At 39.8% G+C, this 13052-nt stretch overlaps 1 protein-coding gene across 1 annotated transcript in view; it reads left to right on the top strand.

Moving 5' to 3' along the window:
• ECPAS (Ecm29 proteasome adaptor and scaffold) overlaps window positions 1-13052 on the top strand; it is a gene marked incomplete in the record, with an annotated part of 131961 nt that overhangs the window by 104075 nt on the left and 14834 nt on the right. Inside the window, 9 exon segments of the mRNA XM_027769442.1 lie at window positions 629-746; window positions 1042-1209; window positions 3644-3723; window positions 4298-4403; window positions 5582-5629; window positions 6444-6565; window positions 9873-10023; window positions 12085-12150; window positions 12430-12519. Coding sequence (XP_027625243.1) covers window positions 629-746; window positions 1042-1209; window positions 3644-3723; window positions 4298-4403; window positions 5582-5629; window positions 6444-6565; window positions 9873-10023; window positions 12085-12150; window positions 12430-12519 — 949 coding nt within the window.

Here is a 13052-nt window from a genome sequence, read left to right as displayed (position 1 = left end):
TTTTGTGTTCTTTTCAACTTGGTTTTTCTGTCTCCATGGTAATGAGATAACTCATTGTTAGAAATTGAGTGAAAATGTAACCTTTTTAAAAAAAGAATTATTAATTTATTTTATTTTATTTGTCGTTACTATTTTTTAAAATTTGACCAGACAGAGACAAAAAGAGAGAAAGAGAAAGTGAGAAAGCAAGCTGCCAGGTCTGGGACTCATACTCTGATTAGTCGTGTGGGAATCCAGCACCTTTAACCACTACGCCACTTGCTGGCCCTGAAAATGTAATCTTAAAATGTCCTAATGGACTGACCCCATCGTGCAGTGCTTCATCACTCTGCATAGGAGAGCTGCAACCCATATGGCCAACCATAGTTCAAATCCTGGCCTCATGGCTTGAAAAACATACTGAGTGCATATGTATATGTGTGCCTAGGATTCTGGCAGGATATGAAAATAGAGGAAAAAGGGTTGTGCATGACCAGGCCCCACTGAGTGGGTCCTTTCTCTCACAGCCTCTGGCAAGTGCACGTAACCTCTGAAAATGAAAACGGTACCCTAGTCCTTTTGATGATATACTTATTATTATGCTGGAGAGATATAAATGATTGCATACTTGTTTTTGTTTGTTTTTAAGCCAGGGCCTTTCTACTTACAAGGAGCTTTGTTCTCTGGCAAGTGATCTTAGTCAGCCAGATCTGGTATACAAATTTATGAATTTAGCCAACCATCATGCAATGTGGAACTCTAGGAAGGTAAGTTGCTAATGCTGGACAGTGTTTAATCTTTACTTCCTTCCCAACCAGACATGCCACGTTGGCAAACAGTGCAGTTGCTGTGCAATGCCTTTTGTAAAAGTCTGTGCCTGATTAGAGAGAGCCAAATTGCAATTCAACCACAGCTCCTGAGTGGGACATGGAGACACCCAATAAATCAGACTCTGTTTAGGGACAAGATTGGGAAGGAGAACTTTGTAATTTTCATATATTTAATGTGTTAGTATTTTACTACAACACATGTGTCTGAGTCACTTAATCTTATTATTTTTAGGGTGCTGCTTTTGGTTTTAATGTCATTGCCACAAAAGCTGGAGAACAGCTGGCTCCTTTCCTGCCTCAGTTAGTTCCTCGTCTTTATCGTTACCAGTTTGATCCCAACCTTGGCATCCGACAGGCCATGACAAGTATTTGGAATGCTCTGGTCACGGACAAATCCATGGCAAGTATCTATGAACCCTGTGTGTTAGGAAAACACTGCAGCTTGTCCGAGATCACACATAGGATTTAAACCCAGTGCTCATCTTCCTTTTTACTTTTGCATGCTTGTTTAAAGAAGTAAACTTGCTTTCATTGCTTGCTTGCTTACTTCGAAGGTATCAGAGATGCTTATAGTTACATTGATTGAAATCTCAAAAGTAGACACAACCTTAATGTCCATTGGGTGGATGGTTGAAGAAGTTCCAGTGGATCCACACAGATGGAATTGGATTGTACGTAGGTACTGTGGATACAGTGGAAGGCAGGCCATAGCTCTGTCTTCGAGGAGTTCACTTATTCAGGGAGACAGGCTTGGAGACAAGCAGTTACCATATATTGTTTTCTCTCTTGATTTTCTGTACTCTGGCTGTTTATCACATTCTGCCCTCTTTTAGATATTAAGACTTCTCAGGCCTTGTCTCTGAGTTCCTATTGCTCTCTCCAAATTTTCTGTATTACCAGTTCATGGGCCAGATGTCATCTTTATTGTGATAGTTCCCAGTCCTAGACTTCTGGCCCAGATGTGACTTGCAGTCTGGTCTTCCGTATCTAATTTGGATGTTGTTTTTCCCTTGGGTGCTCTTTCAGAATTCCCTTCACTTAACATGTCCAGAATAGGACTTAAGAAAACAAGCTTCTCCCTCTATTTTCCTCACTGATCACCCATTTATCCCACCCAGGAAACTTGCTGTCATCTCTGATTTGTTTTTACAAATCTTAGCATCACCTCCAACTGAACCCTGTCGCAAACTCTGTTGATTCTGCTTCCAAAGTATTCCTTGAATCCACTCTCTTCTCTCCCTATTCTTTAAATAGGTCATCATGATTCTTCTCTTCTCTTTGACTTCTTTGATTTAATTATCTGCATACCTGCAAAAGAGCTTTTTTAAAATGAAAATTGAATTGTGCCATTTTGAGTTAAAATCCTTCAAAGACTTTGAAGTTCACTTTGAATAAATTCCATGGGGGCCAGCAGGTAACATAGGTGACAGCAGGTAACATAGGTTAAGGTGCTAGACTCCCACATGACTGACTGTGGTTAGAGTCGCAGACCCTGTGGCTTGAAACTCATGCTAGGCACATGTGCATGTGTGCCAAAAATACCAAGAGGAGAATAGAGAAGGGATTGCTGCGTGGCCATTCCCCATGAGGAGTGATTTCTCACTTTCTCTCTTTCTGTCTCTCTGGCAAGTGCGTGTGCCCTATAGCCAAAAAAAAATCTCTGAAAAAAATAGTAAGTTCCACTATCCTTACCATTTCTTACAAGTCCCTGAACTTGATGCCTTTTTTCCTTTCTCTTCAGTCTGATACTAGATTAAGTGTGTTCCTATTGAAGGCAGTAAGTACTTGAATGTCAGCTTTGAGGGTTCAGTGAGTTCTGCTGTTCTAGAAGAGTCTGTGGTACCTTGGAGTTGACCAAGACTTAACAGACAGTGGCTTTGTAGATCTGAGTTCAGGATATAGGCCTAGGCTCTCGAGATGTGAATATCAACTCTGTGAGTGAAAAGTGAACCCTCGTATGTGGATGAGATCACCTCTGGGGAATGTTTTGACAAGTGTGGACATAGGAAGACATCGGCTTATTAAGTTGTAGGTGAGTTATGTAGCCTTGATTTTCTTGCATATAAATGAGGATAATAAACCTCTCCTACCCGTGAGAGTAAAAGTAGAAAAGCCATAAGTTCTGAGGGCCTCTGGATCTTATGAAAATTGAGTCTGCCATCAGCTTGTCATTATTACCAAGTGTGGTAAGTGTATATCTAAACATGGCAGAGACTTAAAAAGATTCAACTCCTGTTTAAATCTGAACAATCATGTTACTTCTTTATGAGCCAGACACTGCAGAATACTGGGGGATACAAAGATGAGTGAGAGAGTTACCCTGCCCTTGAGGCCTGCAGGGTAGTGGAGCAGTGCCGTTGTTTATCTGATGTGGTGTACCTTCGGAGGTGCCGCAGGAACACGGGAGAATACCTCGGCCAGTCTTCTCTCAGAGGATGTTGACTGGTTTGACTCTTGAGGAACATGGGGAGTTAACCAGGCAAGTAGGACATAGATGAGTGTTACAGGTAGTGGTGGCGTGTGCCAAGGAAGGAGGTAAACAGAACATGGCCTCTGTGGGGCTGAAGGAGTCACACAGCGGGCTTGGTGCTCATGTTCAGGTGGTTGCCGTTTATTCTCATGCACCGAGGAAAAGAAGAAGATTAAGTCTGTATTTTAGAATAATCACTCTGGCAGCATATAGTGACCAAAGTGGGGAGAGATTTGTGGACCGAAAGGCCTAGAGAGCCAGTTAGGCTGTTAAGTACAGACCTATGGTCAGTATGATTGAGAGCTGAATAATTTGATTATTGATGGATTTTTTATTTTTCATTTTATCATTTTGTTTTCATTAGGTGGATAAATACTTGAAAGAAATTCTTCAAGATTTGATTAAGAACCTTACCAGCAATATGTGGCGAGTTCGAGAATCCAGGTACCTTTGAAATATAAAACTAGCCAGATAAACTCATTTTTTTCCTTTCATAGTTTTAAGATTTGTACTTTGTGAAAAATAATAAAACTACCAAAAATCCTATTTCTGATTGGCTTAGTTATTTTTCTTTATTTAAACTCTCATCCTAAGTTGTCTTCAGTTTTATAAGTATGAAATTAAAGAAGCTGAAGGTCACTTGGTAGATACCAAGCTATCTTTATATACTCATGATTTTATACGGTGGCATTTATTTATACAGTTTATATTCGCTCAGTGCCTAGCATGTGCTTGGCAGTGTGCCAGGCCTTGAGGGCACCCTGGTAAGTAAAAATGATGTAGCATCCTAAAAGGATTGTATTATAGTTGTGGGAAAGAAATATTTGTTGATTTTAAAAGCCTTGCGTATGTGGAGTAGTTGAGTCACCAAGAGAAGATAGTCATTGTGGTTTTGGGGTAAAGGGATTAGGACTAGAATTATAGGTAGAATCTCTTATTCTTGTTTAGTGTGAATGTTTCATAGTAAAATATTGAGCTTTCTTGATTATATATTTGAAACCAAATTGTTTATTTCCAGCTGTTTAGCTTTGAATGATTTATTGAGAGGAAGACCCTTAGATGACATCATTGATAAACTTCCAGAAATTTGGGAAACGCTTTTTAGAGTGCAAGATGATATCAAGGTATTATGGAAGTAAACCTGCACTTATTATAGAATAGCTTAAACTGGAATTGTTAAATATGTACTAGGGGTCTTCAAAAAATTAATGGATTATGAAAAAAAAACTATGGATTTAAAATGTTTTTGCATAAAGATAAACTCATACTTTCATACCATTTTTCCACAGTCTTTTTGAAGTCCCCGTGTATGTTATATATTTCAGAATTCCATATCCAAGCAGTTTTAAGAGACCACAGTTTCCCCGCAAAGTTTCAGTCTTGACATGTCTGTGAAATTACAAGTTTGGGTGTCTTCAGATATGAATTGAACTGACTTAGAAAAAGGAAAGGTAGAGGCCAGTGGGTAGCATAGTGGTTAGTTAAGGTGCTGGACTCCCACATGACCAACCATGGTTTGAATCCTGGGTCCGGTGGCTTGAAACTCACACTAGGCTCATGTGTGTGCATGCCCAATATCTCAGGAGGAGAGTAGAGAAGGGATTGTGGCGTGGTCATCCCCCATGGGGGGTGATTTTTCACTTTCCTTCTGTCTTTTTCTGCTTCTCCTGTGAATGCACACGCCTTATAGCAAAAACACAGAAGAAAAGAAAAGGTAGCTACAGCCTGACTTTCGGTAGTGATCTCGCGCTGCTCTTGGGTTAGCGATGAGTAACAGCTTTGAGAAAAATACACAGTGACATGTAGATGAGTTTCATAACTTGGATTAGTCATTCCCAAATATTGTGACCAGTTCTGAATTTTTTTTCCTGGGCTATCTAAATTTTAGGTATTTTGATGTTTTACCATGAAAGTTAGGCATTTCAGTTTTGTCTTCCTTTTTGCTTTTATTCATTAGAGATGTTTAAATCTTTCAGAATCTCCACATAGACTTTTATACATATGCTTTTATAATACATTTAGTGTCTAACTATTATCCTTAAAAGCCAAATTTTGTCAAGGTCAAATAGGTCATATCTAATTTTTAAAAATGAATAATATGGCATTGTAATATGTTCCTTGGCAGATAGAGAGTCTAATGAAATAAATTTTTTAAAATTTTTTTATTTTTAAAGACATATCAAAAGTAGGATTTTTTTTTTAACTAATCTGTGTAGGCTCTGAGGTAGTTAGTTAAATGCATATTGTGGAGATAAAATCAAAGTTTCTAACTTGTATGATGTCACACTTTTCTCATTTTTAGGAATCTGTACGGAAAGCAGCCGAGTTAGCTCTGAAAACTCTGAGCAAGGTAAAACTCTTGGGGATGGAGTGGGACAGAGTTCCATATGACCATGACAGCAGTGATTTATTTTGTTACAAGAAATGACAGTTGTAGTGTGGTTGGCATTGTGTTAGATAGTTCACTACTCTTACGATGAGTACTGTAACACTAGAGTGTTAGGATCTCGAACACAGTCATGGTGAATTTCAGGTAAAACTTATTCCTTGAACACAGCCCTCATAATACATCGAGCAATATCTGTCTTACCCCTGTTGTTGCTGTATTTATGTGTAAATCTACTTTTCCTAATTTTTGAGGCTGGCAAGCATTTTGAAATTAACTTAGTCTCCCAGTTGAACTTGATTGTGTGATATATCAGGGTCTTTTACATTCTAGTTGCACAAACCTCGCCATAGGTCACATCGTTAGTAACTAACAAAACTTGGTTTAAATCCAGGAGTTTCTCATTCCAGATTTGTGTTCTTGCCCACTGTTGTGCTGCCACCCAAAATTACAAATGACAATAATGCACTAAGCCTTCTTTGAAGTGCTTTTTCATACATTTAAAAAATTTTGTCCTCATCTATTTTGTTTTGCATTTCATGAATTAGAAGACCAAAGCTTAGAGAGTAAGATGTATACCAAATTTTCTGTTTATTTATTGGCAGACCTAGGATTTAACCTCAGATCTGATTCCTCTGTCTCTCCCTGTAGTGTCATAGAAAGTAAATTCACTTAATTAATTTCCGTGGGTATGTGAAGTAGAAAGTGTTTTATCAGATAAGTGCTTTTTGGGATGAGAGGTCAGTTTCACTAACTTCTGTGCTCTTCTGTATGTGAGGTTTGTGTGAAAATGTGTGACCCTGCCAAAGGAGCAGCTGGCCAGAGAACCATCGCTGTCCTTCTGCCTTGCCTTCTGGACAAAGGAATGATGAGTCCCGTGACAGAAGTCCGAGCTCTCAGGTGCGGATCAAGTGAACTGAGAACACTGGGTGTTCCTGGTTCCCAGCCGTTCAGTAGAAATTGTGCTTCTTCGAATGTTAGATTCTTGAAAATAGGGGGAAACAGGTTGAGGAGAATCCATTGAAGTGACCCAAGCATTTGTGGAAAGTTGAGAGACACAATATTTTCACAGAAATATTCTTTTTTTTTTTTTGGAGAGGTTTTTGCTATAGGGCGCCTGCGCTCGCCAGACAGAGAGAGACAGAGAGACAGAAAGCAAGAAATCAACCCCCAGGGGGGATGGCCACGCCGCAATCCCTTCTCCTCCATTCTTCTCTTGGGATCTTGGATACGCACGCACATGCACCAGGCGTAAGTTTAAGTCACCGGATCCGGGACTCGAACCGCGGTTGACTACGTGGTAGTCCAAAGACATAGCCATTACGCTAACTGCTGGTCCCCACAGAAATATTCTGACAGGATCTTGTTTTTGACAAGCATTTCGAGTCAAGCGTGTTATTCTGTTGTTATTCACCTCTGCCCCCAGCACTTGTATCTTCCTGCTACTGTGTTCAGGCGTCTGTTTGCTGGTTATAACACTTGGTAATATTTTACATATTATTAGATTTAAGATAAACTGATTACCACCTGCAACAGTGAAATTTTCAAAAAAAGTACTTACATGTTTAGATATGTATGGTTATTTTTAGTAAAAGTAGCATAGAATTCTATTTGTATGTGTTTTTTTTTAATTTGCTTTTAAAGTAGGATGCCATTTTGGAACTTCACCTGTTTCATTTTTAGTTCTCTCTCAAAGCTCGAACCTATTGGGGCCAGCAAGTGGTGTTGTGGTTAAGGCACTACATTCCCACATGGCCGACTGAAGTTCGAGTCCTGGACCTGGTGGCTTACTTTCTCATTCTCCCTTTCTCTCTCTCTCTCTGGTCAAACTGAAGAACAACAATAAATAAATAAAACTATGTAAAAGCAAATAGCATCACTGTCTTACAAAAAAAAAAGTTGGGACCTATTAATAGTACCAACAATATTTCATGGTAACTAAGTAATTGATGAAGGAAAGTTCTTTTTTTAAAAAATTTAGTGGCGGGAACCAGCAGTTAGTGTAATGGCTATGTTGCTGGACTCCCACATAGTCGACCGTGGTTTGCGTCCTGGACCCGGTGGCTTAAAACTCATGCCGGGCGCGTGTGCATGCATGCCCAAGATCCTGAGAGGAGAATGGAGGAGAAGGGATTGTGGCGTGACCATCCCCCCAGGGGGTGATTTCTCGCTTTCTGTCTCTATGTCTCTCTCTGTCTGTCTGGCGAGCGCCCACGCCCTATAGCGAAAAACCTCTCCCCCCCCCAAAAAAAAAAATTTAGTGTCAGGACCAGCAGTTGGTGTAATGGCTATGTCGCTGGGCTCCCATGTAGTTGACCGCAGTTCGAGTCCCGGATCTGGTGGCTTAAACTCATGCCGGCCGCATGTGTGTGTGTGCCCAAGGTCACTAGAGAAGAATGGAGGAGAAGGGATTGCGGTGTGGCCATGCCCCTGGGGGTTGATTTCTTGCTTTCTATCTCTCTGTCTCTCTGCAAGCACACGTGCCCTATAGCAAAAACCTCTCCCCCACAATAAAAAGAAATTTAGTGTGTGTGCTTGAATGTGTGTGGTGTTTTAGATAGGCTCTCATGATGTCATGACCTCCCTGCCTCAGCCTTTCGAGTAGCTGGGGCCATGTACTGCCATGTGTGGCCCTTTCAGAAAGGGTTTTGCTATGTTGCCTACCCCGGCTGTGAGTTCTTGATTCTTCTACCATGGCTACCATGCTGAGCTCTTTAGAGTGGGCTGGGAATTGAACCTAGGCTTGTGTGTTCTTCACCTGTCAAGCAACAGTGTCCAGTGAGAAAGTGTTTTTTGGAAGGACTCACCTAGCAGATACAAAGGCATGATAAAAATAGGATATCGCCCTTTTTGCTTTTCTCAGTACAGTAAACTGGGTGGTGACTATTAGCGGCTCCTAAATCCAATGGCTCATGGGGAACTTTACAATATTGTGGGCCAACCAAACTTGAACCTGGTGGTTACTAACAGCACAAAAAGACAGCCAGGTGTTATGTACATCCTGATGTGGTAGAATAGGATGCATGCAGTGCTGCCTAGGACAGATTCTTGTTTTCTAAAACAATTAAACCCGAACTTAGCTAACTTAGCTTGCAGATCTGCACAGGGGACAGAAGAACTTATTAATATATTTTTTTCTTAATAGTGATTTTTACTGTAGAGCGCATGCATTCGCCAGAGAAACAAAGCAAGAAATCACTCCCTAGCAGGGACAGCCATGCCCAATCCCTTCTCCTCTCAGGATTTTGGGCCCTCATGCACATGTGCACAGCATGAGTACGAAGCCAGCAGATCTGGACTCTAGCCGCAGTTGGCCACGTGGGAGTCCAGTGATGTAACCATTATGCCATCTGCTGGTCCCGAGGAACATAGTATTAATAAATGACAAATTGGAATACAATCAATGAGAATAAGTAAATAAGCGAAGAGTGGTGAGGGAATTGTTAAAGATTTAGGAAACACAGTAGATAGCAATGTGTGGATTAACTCTGAATTCTGATTCAAACAAACCAACTCTTAAATTCATGAAACAGGGAAAGGTGGATATAAAGACGGTATTAAAAAATTACTAATACTTTTGAAGTGTGAAAATAGTATTATGATTATGATAAAGAGTCATTGTCTTAGATACATAGTGAAGTTTAGTTATGGGGTACGCTTTCAAGTAATACAAGGGCTGGAGGGAAGAGTGTGTATGGAGGTGGTATAAATAGAATAAAATTGGTTAAGTGTTGCTAATTGTTGAACTGAGCAAAGAATTCTTGGGATTTCATTATGGTTCTACTTTCTATATGCTTGAACTTTTTAAAAAATTAATTATAAAATGAGTGCCAGGGCCAGCAGGTGGCATGTAGTTAAGGACTGGACTTCCACAATGGTCAAACACTGTTTGAATCCTGGGCCTGGCAGCTTGAAAATCATGCTGGTACGTGTGTGTGCATGCCCCCCAATCCCAAGAGAATGAGAATGGAGGATAAGGGATTATGGTATGGCCATCCCCCCTGGGAATTGGTTTCTTACTTTCCCTCTCTCTGTCTCTGGTGAGTGTGTGCGCCCTATGGCAAGAATGCTTAAAAAAAAAAGTGTAAGGTCAGACTCTGTAACCATGTGAGTCTGTTAGTGAAGTGCAGAACATCTTCATAAACGGCTATGTGGGGCTTCTTAATTTTGTGAACAGCACTCAGGATTGTGTTTTCTGTTTCTGTAGCATTAATACCCTTGTGAAGATCAGCAAAAGTGCAGGAGCCATGTTGAAACCACATGCACCAAAACTCATCCCAGCTCTGCTGGAGTCCTTAAGTGTATTGGAGCCCCAAGTTCTCAATTATTTGAGCCTCCGGGCTACAGACCAAGAAAAGGTAAGTTGATAGCAAGTATCACAAAGGAAGAGCCCTGTAGGTACTGAGATTCATCTGGATAATTCTTCCTGTGTAGGTACTGAGATTCATCTGGATAATTCTTCTGTGTCATTAGAGAAACTCTGCGACCTGAGTTTCACTTTTCTTATGACACATACTTATACAGTGTTTTATTATCAGTTTGGAAGGAGATTGTCAGTTCATGGTCTGTTTTGTGAATTGCATGAGAACTGATACACATCTATGCCCCCAACCCCTAAATGCATTAACATTTATTTAACGTAATTTTTTTCTACATATATATATATATATATATATATGTATGTATATATTTAGGGTTTGAGTTTATACCTTCAGAATGTTATGGATGACCCCCTGCCTTCTAAACAGAGAGGATTTTTACCTAGACTTGGGCATGGTCAAGAATTGTTCTGCTTTTTAGGTACTCTGTAATCAGCTAGTCTGTGATGAGAGTAATTTTTAAAAAATTGCCATTGAAACATTTATTATGCAAAAGTAAAATAATGCACCTTTTTGTTGTTGTTGTTTTTTGGAGAGGTTTTCCGCTGTAGGGCACATGCACTCACATAGAGAGAGACAGAGAGATAGAAAGCGAGAAATCACCCCCCCAGGGGGGATGGCCACGCCGCAATCCCTTCTCCTCCATTCTCCTCTCGGGATCTTGGGCACGCACACACATGCGCCTGGCGTGAGTTTAAGCCACCGGGACGCGAACCGCGATCGACTATGTGGGAGTCCAGCGACATAGCCATTACGCTAACTGCTGGTCCATCAAAAGTAAAATAATACAGAAGTGTGGAAAGTAATCCCCGAGGGAGTTATCTGCCTCCCTCCCATCACCACAGTTCATTCCCTGAGGAGTACCCTTTTTGAGTGCTTCTTGTGCCTTTTTTCAATTCTCTTGTAGCCACATGCTAGAAGATCAAAGAAATATATTAATTTAAAAATAGTATCAGTCTGTAAATGTGGTTCTTGTTTTTTTTTTTAATGAACAGTATATCATGTTTCTATGTAGGTTTATGCATAGTAATGCATGCATAGTGTTTCACAGTAAGATGGTTCTGAATTTTTGTAGGAGAGGCTTGACAGCATCAAAGGTTATGAATGTTCCTTTTCTGCACCACCTTTGTAATTGGCAAGAATCTCGCTCTAATTTGCATTTTCTTTTTTACTAACTTTGTTCATCATCTTTTTATAATATGTTAATCATTTGTATTTCTTCTGTGAATTGTGTTTCTATTCCATGCCTCCTTTTTTATTTGGCTGTTCTGTTTTTACGCATTTGTCTTTATTAGGACTACAAAAACCTCTTGTCATGTACCATGTGTTTCCTCTCAGTTCACCATTGATTTTTTCTAACTTGCTTGAACTATTCTAGTAACTTACTCTCTTTTCCCTTTGCCTCCAATATTGCTGTTTCTTCTCCATTCACCATCTTTCCCTCTTTTAGCAATAGACTTGCCCTCTTCTGGATTCCTATAGGACATTTACTATGTGTTAGAATTAGGGAAATAAATTCTGATCCAAACATTTGCAGTCCTAGGCCAGTCACGTCTCACCCTACCTTTCTCATTTACTATGTTGTGGTAGAGGTCGCCTCTCCTCTAGCATAATCGCTAGACTAAAATACTGTGGTGGATGTGAGGGCACATGACAGACTGAAAGAACTAGATGTATGACATTTGTTATTGCTCAGTTTTTGAAAACCTTAGAAATGTATTTAATCTGTTTGTTTATTTAGTGGATGGAGACTTGAAGACTTAAGTCTGGATGACTTACTTAGAGCTGTAGTGTGCTGATTTCCAACTGCTATTAATTTGTAACTAGTGTCTGAATTTTTACCTGGAGTGAGATGCTACCTCTACAGATAACTTGCTGCGTGTAGGTCAGAAGAAAGTCAGGTTATCCTTGTGTTTGACTTTGTCATATCTATAGATAATGTTTAAAAAGTTTTCTGGTTTGGGAGTGATTCCCTTTTATTGGGAATGTTTGGAGTTAAACCAGATTGATTCTTAAGTGCCTTGACTGTGTGTTCCTCAGGCTGCGATGGATAGTGCTCGGCTCAGTGCTGCCAAATCCTCTCCCATGATGGAAACAATCAACATGGTGAGTGTCTGATAGTGAGCATGTTCGTTCATCATGACTTTTAATATTTTCTTGATTAGTAAATAATATTTTTCACTACTTTCGATTTTATGTAGAACCACTGACGATTCTTTCGTTTGTAGTGTAATGGTGATTTTAACGCTGAAATCAGAGCAAAGTCAGATTTCAACTTCATGTCAAACCCAGGGGGCATTTGACATGGGCAGTCTTTAATGTAAAATGCGGTACTGACTAGCTTGCTTACTCAGGTTTACCGAGGTATTTATTCTTTTCCAAAAGTGCCTGCAGTATCTCGACGTGTCAGTGCTGGGAGAGCTAGTTCCTAGACTGTGTGAACTGATCAGAAGTGGTGTTGGACTTGGAACGAAGGTAAGTAAGTGTGTTTTTCACAAGTGTACATCTTCATTGTTTTTGGCCTTAAAAGTAAACAGTCATTATGTTTAAAATTCATATTTTTTCCACAAAACTTTGTATATTTTATGTTAACCGTTTTGTTCCTATTGTCGCACTAACCATTTAGAAAACATAACTGATTCAGGAAATAAACCATGTAACCTATTCAGTACAGATTGTCTTTTTTATGGAATCATTTCTGTTCTTTGGTTACCATGTACCTGCCCTCTGGGTTCTTGTTTATTAACTAGATAAAAATACTCATCTAGTTATCAGGGCATGATTATTAGGGGGGTGAATAGCAGTTTTTTACATGTTAATTCAGTTACCTGCTGGTTTTGTCAAGGAAGACATTTTTCTATCCAAATTGGATGTGGCTCTTTCAAGGATCAGACATTTCCCACTACCCTTTGTAAAGGAAAGAACACACCTATTTTCTCATAACAAAATTAACACTTCTTTGTATTTTGAAATTTGGGCATTTGTAGATCAGGACAAAATTAAAAATT

The sequence above is a fragment of the Tupaia chinensis genome, unplaced genomic scaffold, assembly GCF_000334495.1.
Source record: "Tupaia chinensis unplaced genomic scaffold, TupChi_1.0 Scaffold000081_1, whole genome shotgun sequence".
NCBI lineage: Eukaryota > Metazoa > Chordata > Mammalia > Scandentia > Tupaiidae > Tupaia > Tupaia belangeri.
The sequence above is the reverse complement of the archived record's forward strand: the minus strand, read 5'-3'. Positions and strand labels throughout refer to the sequence as shown.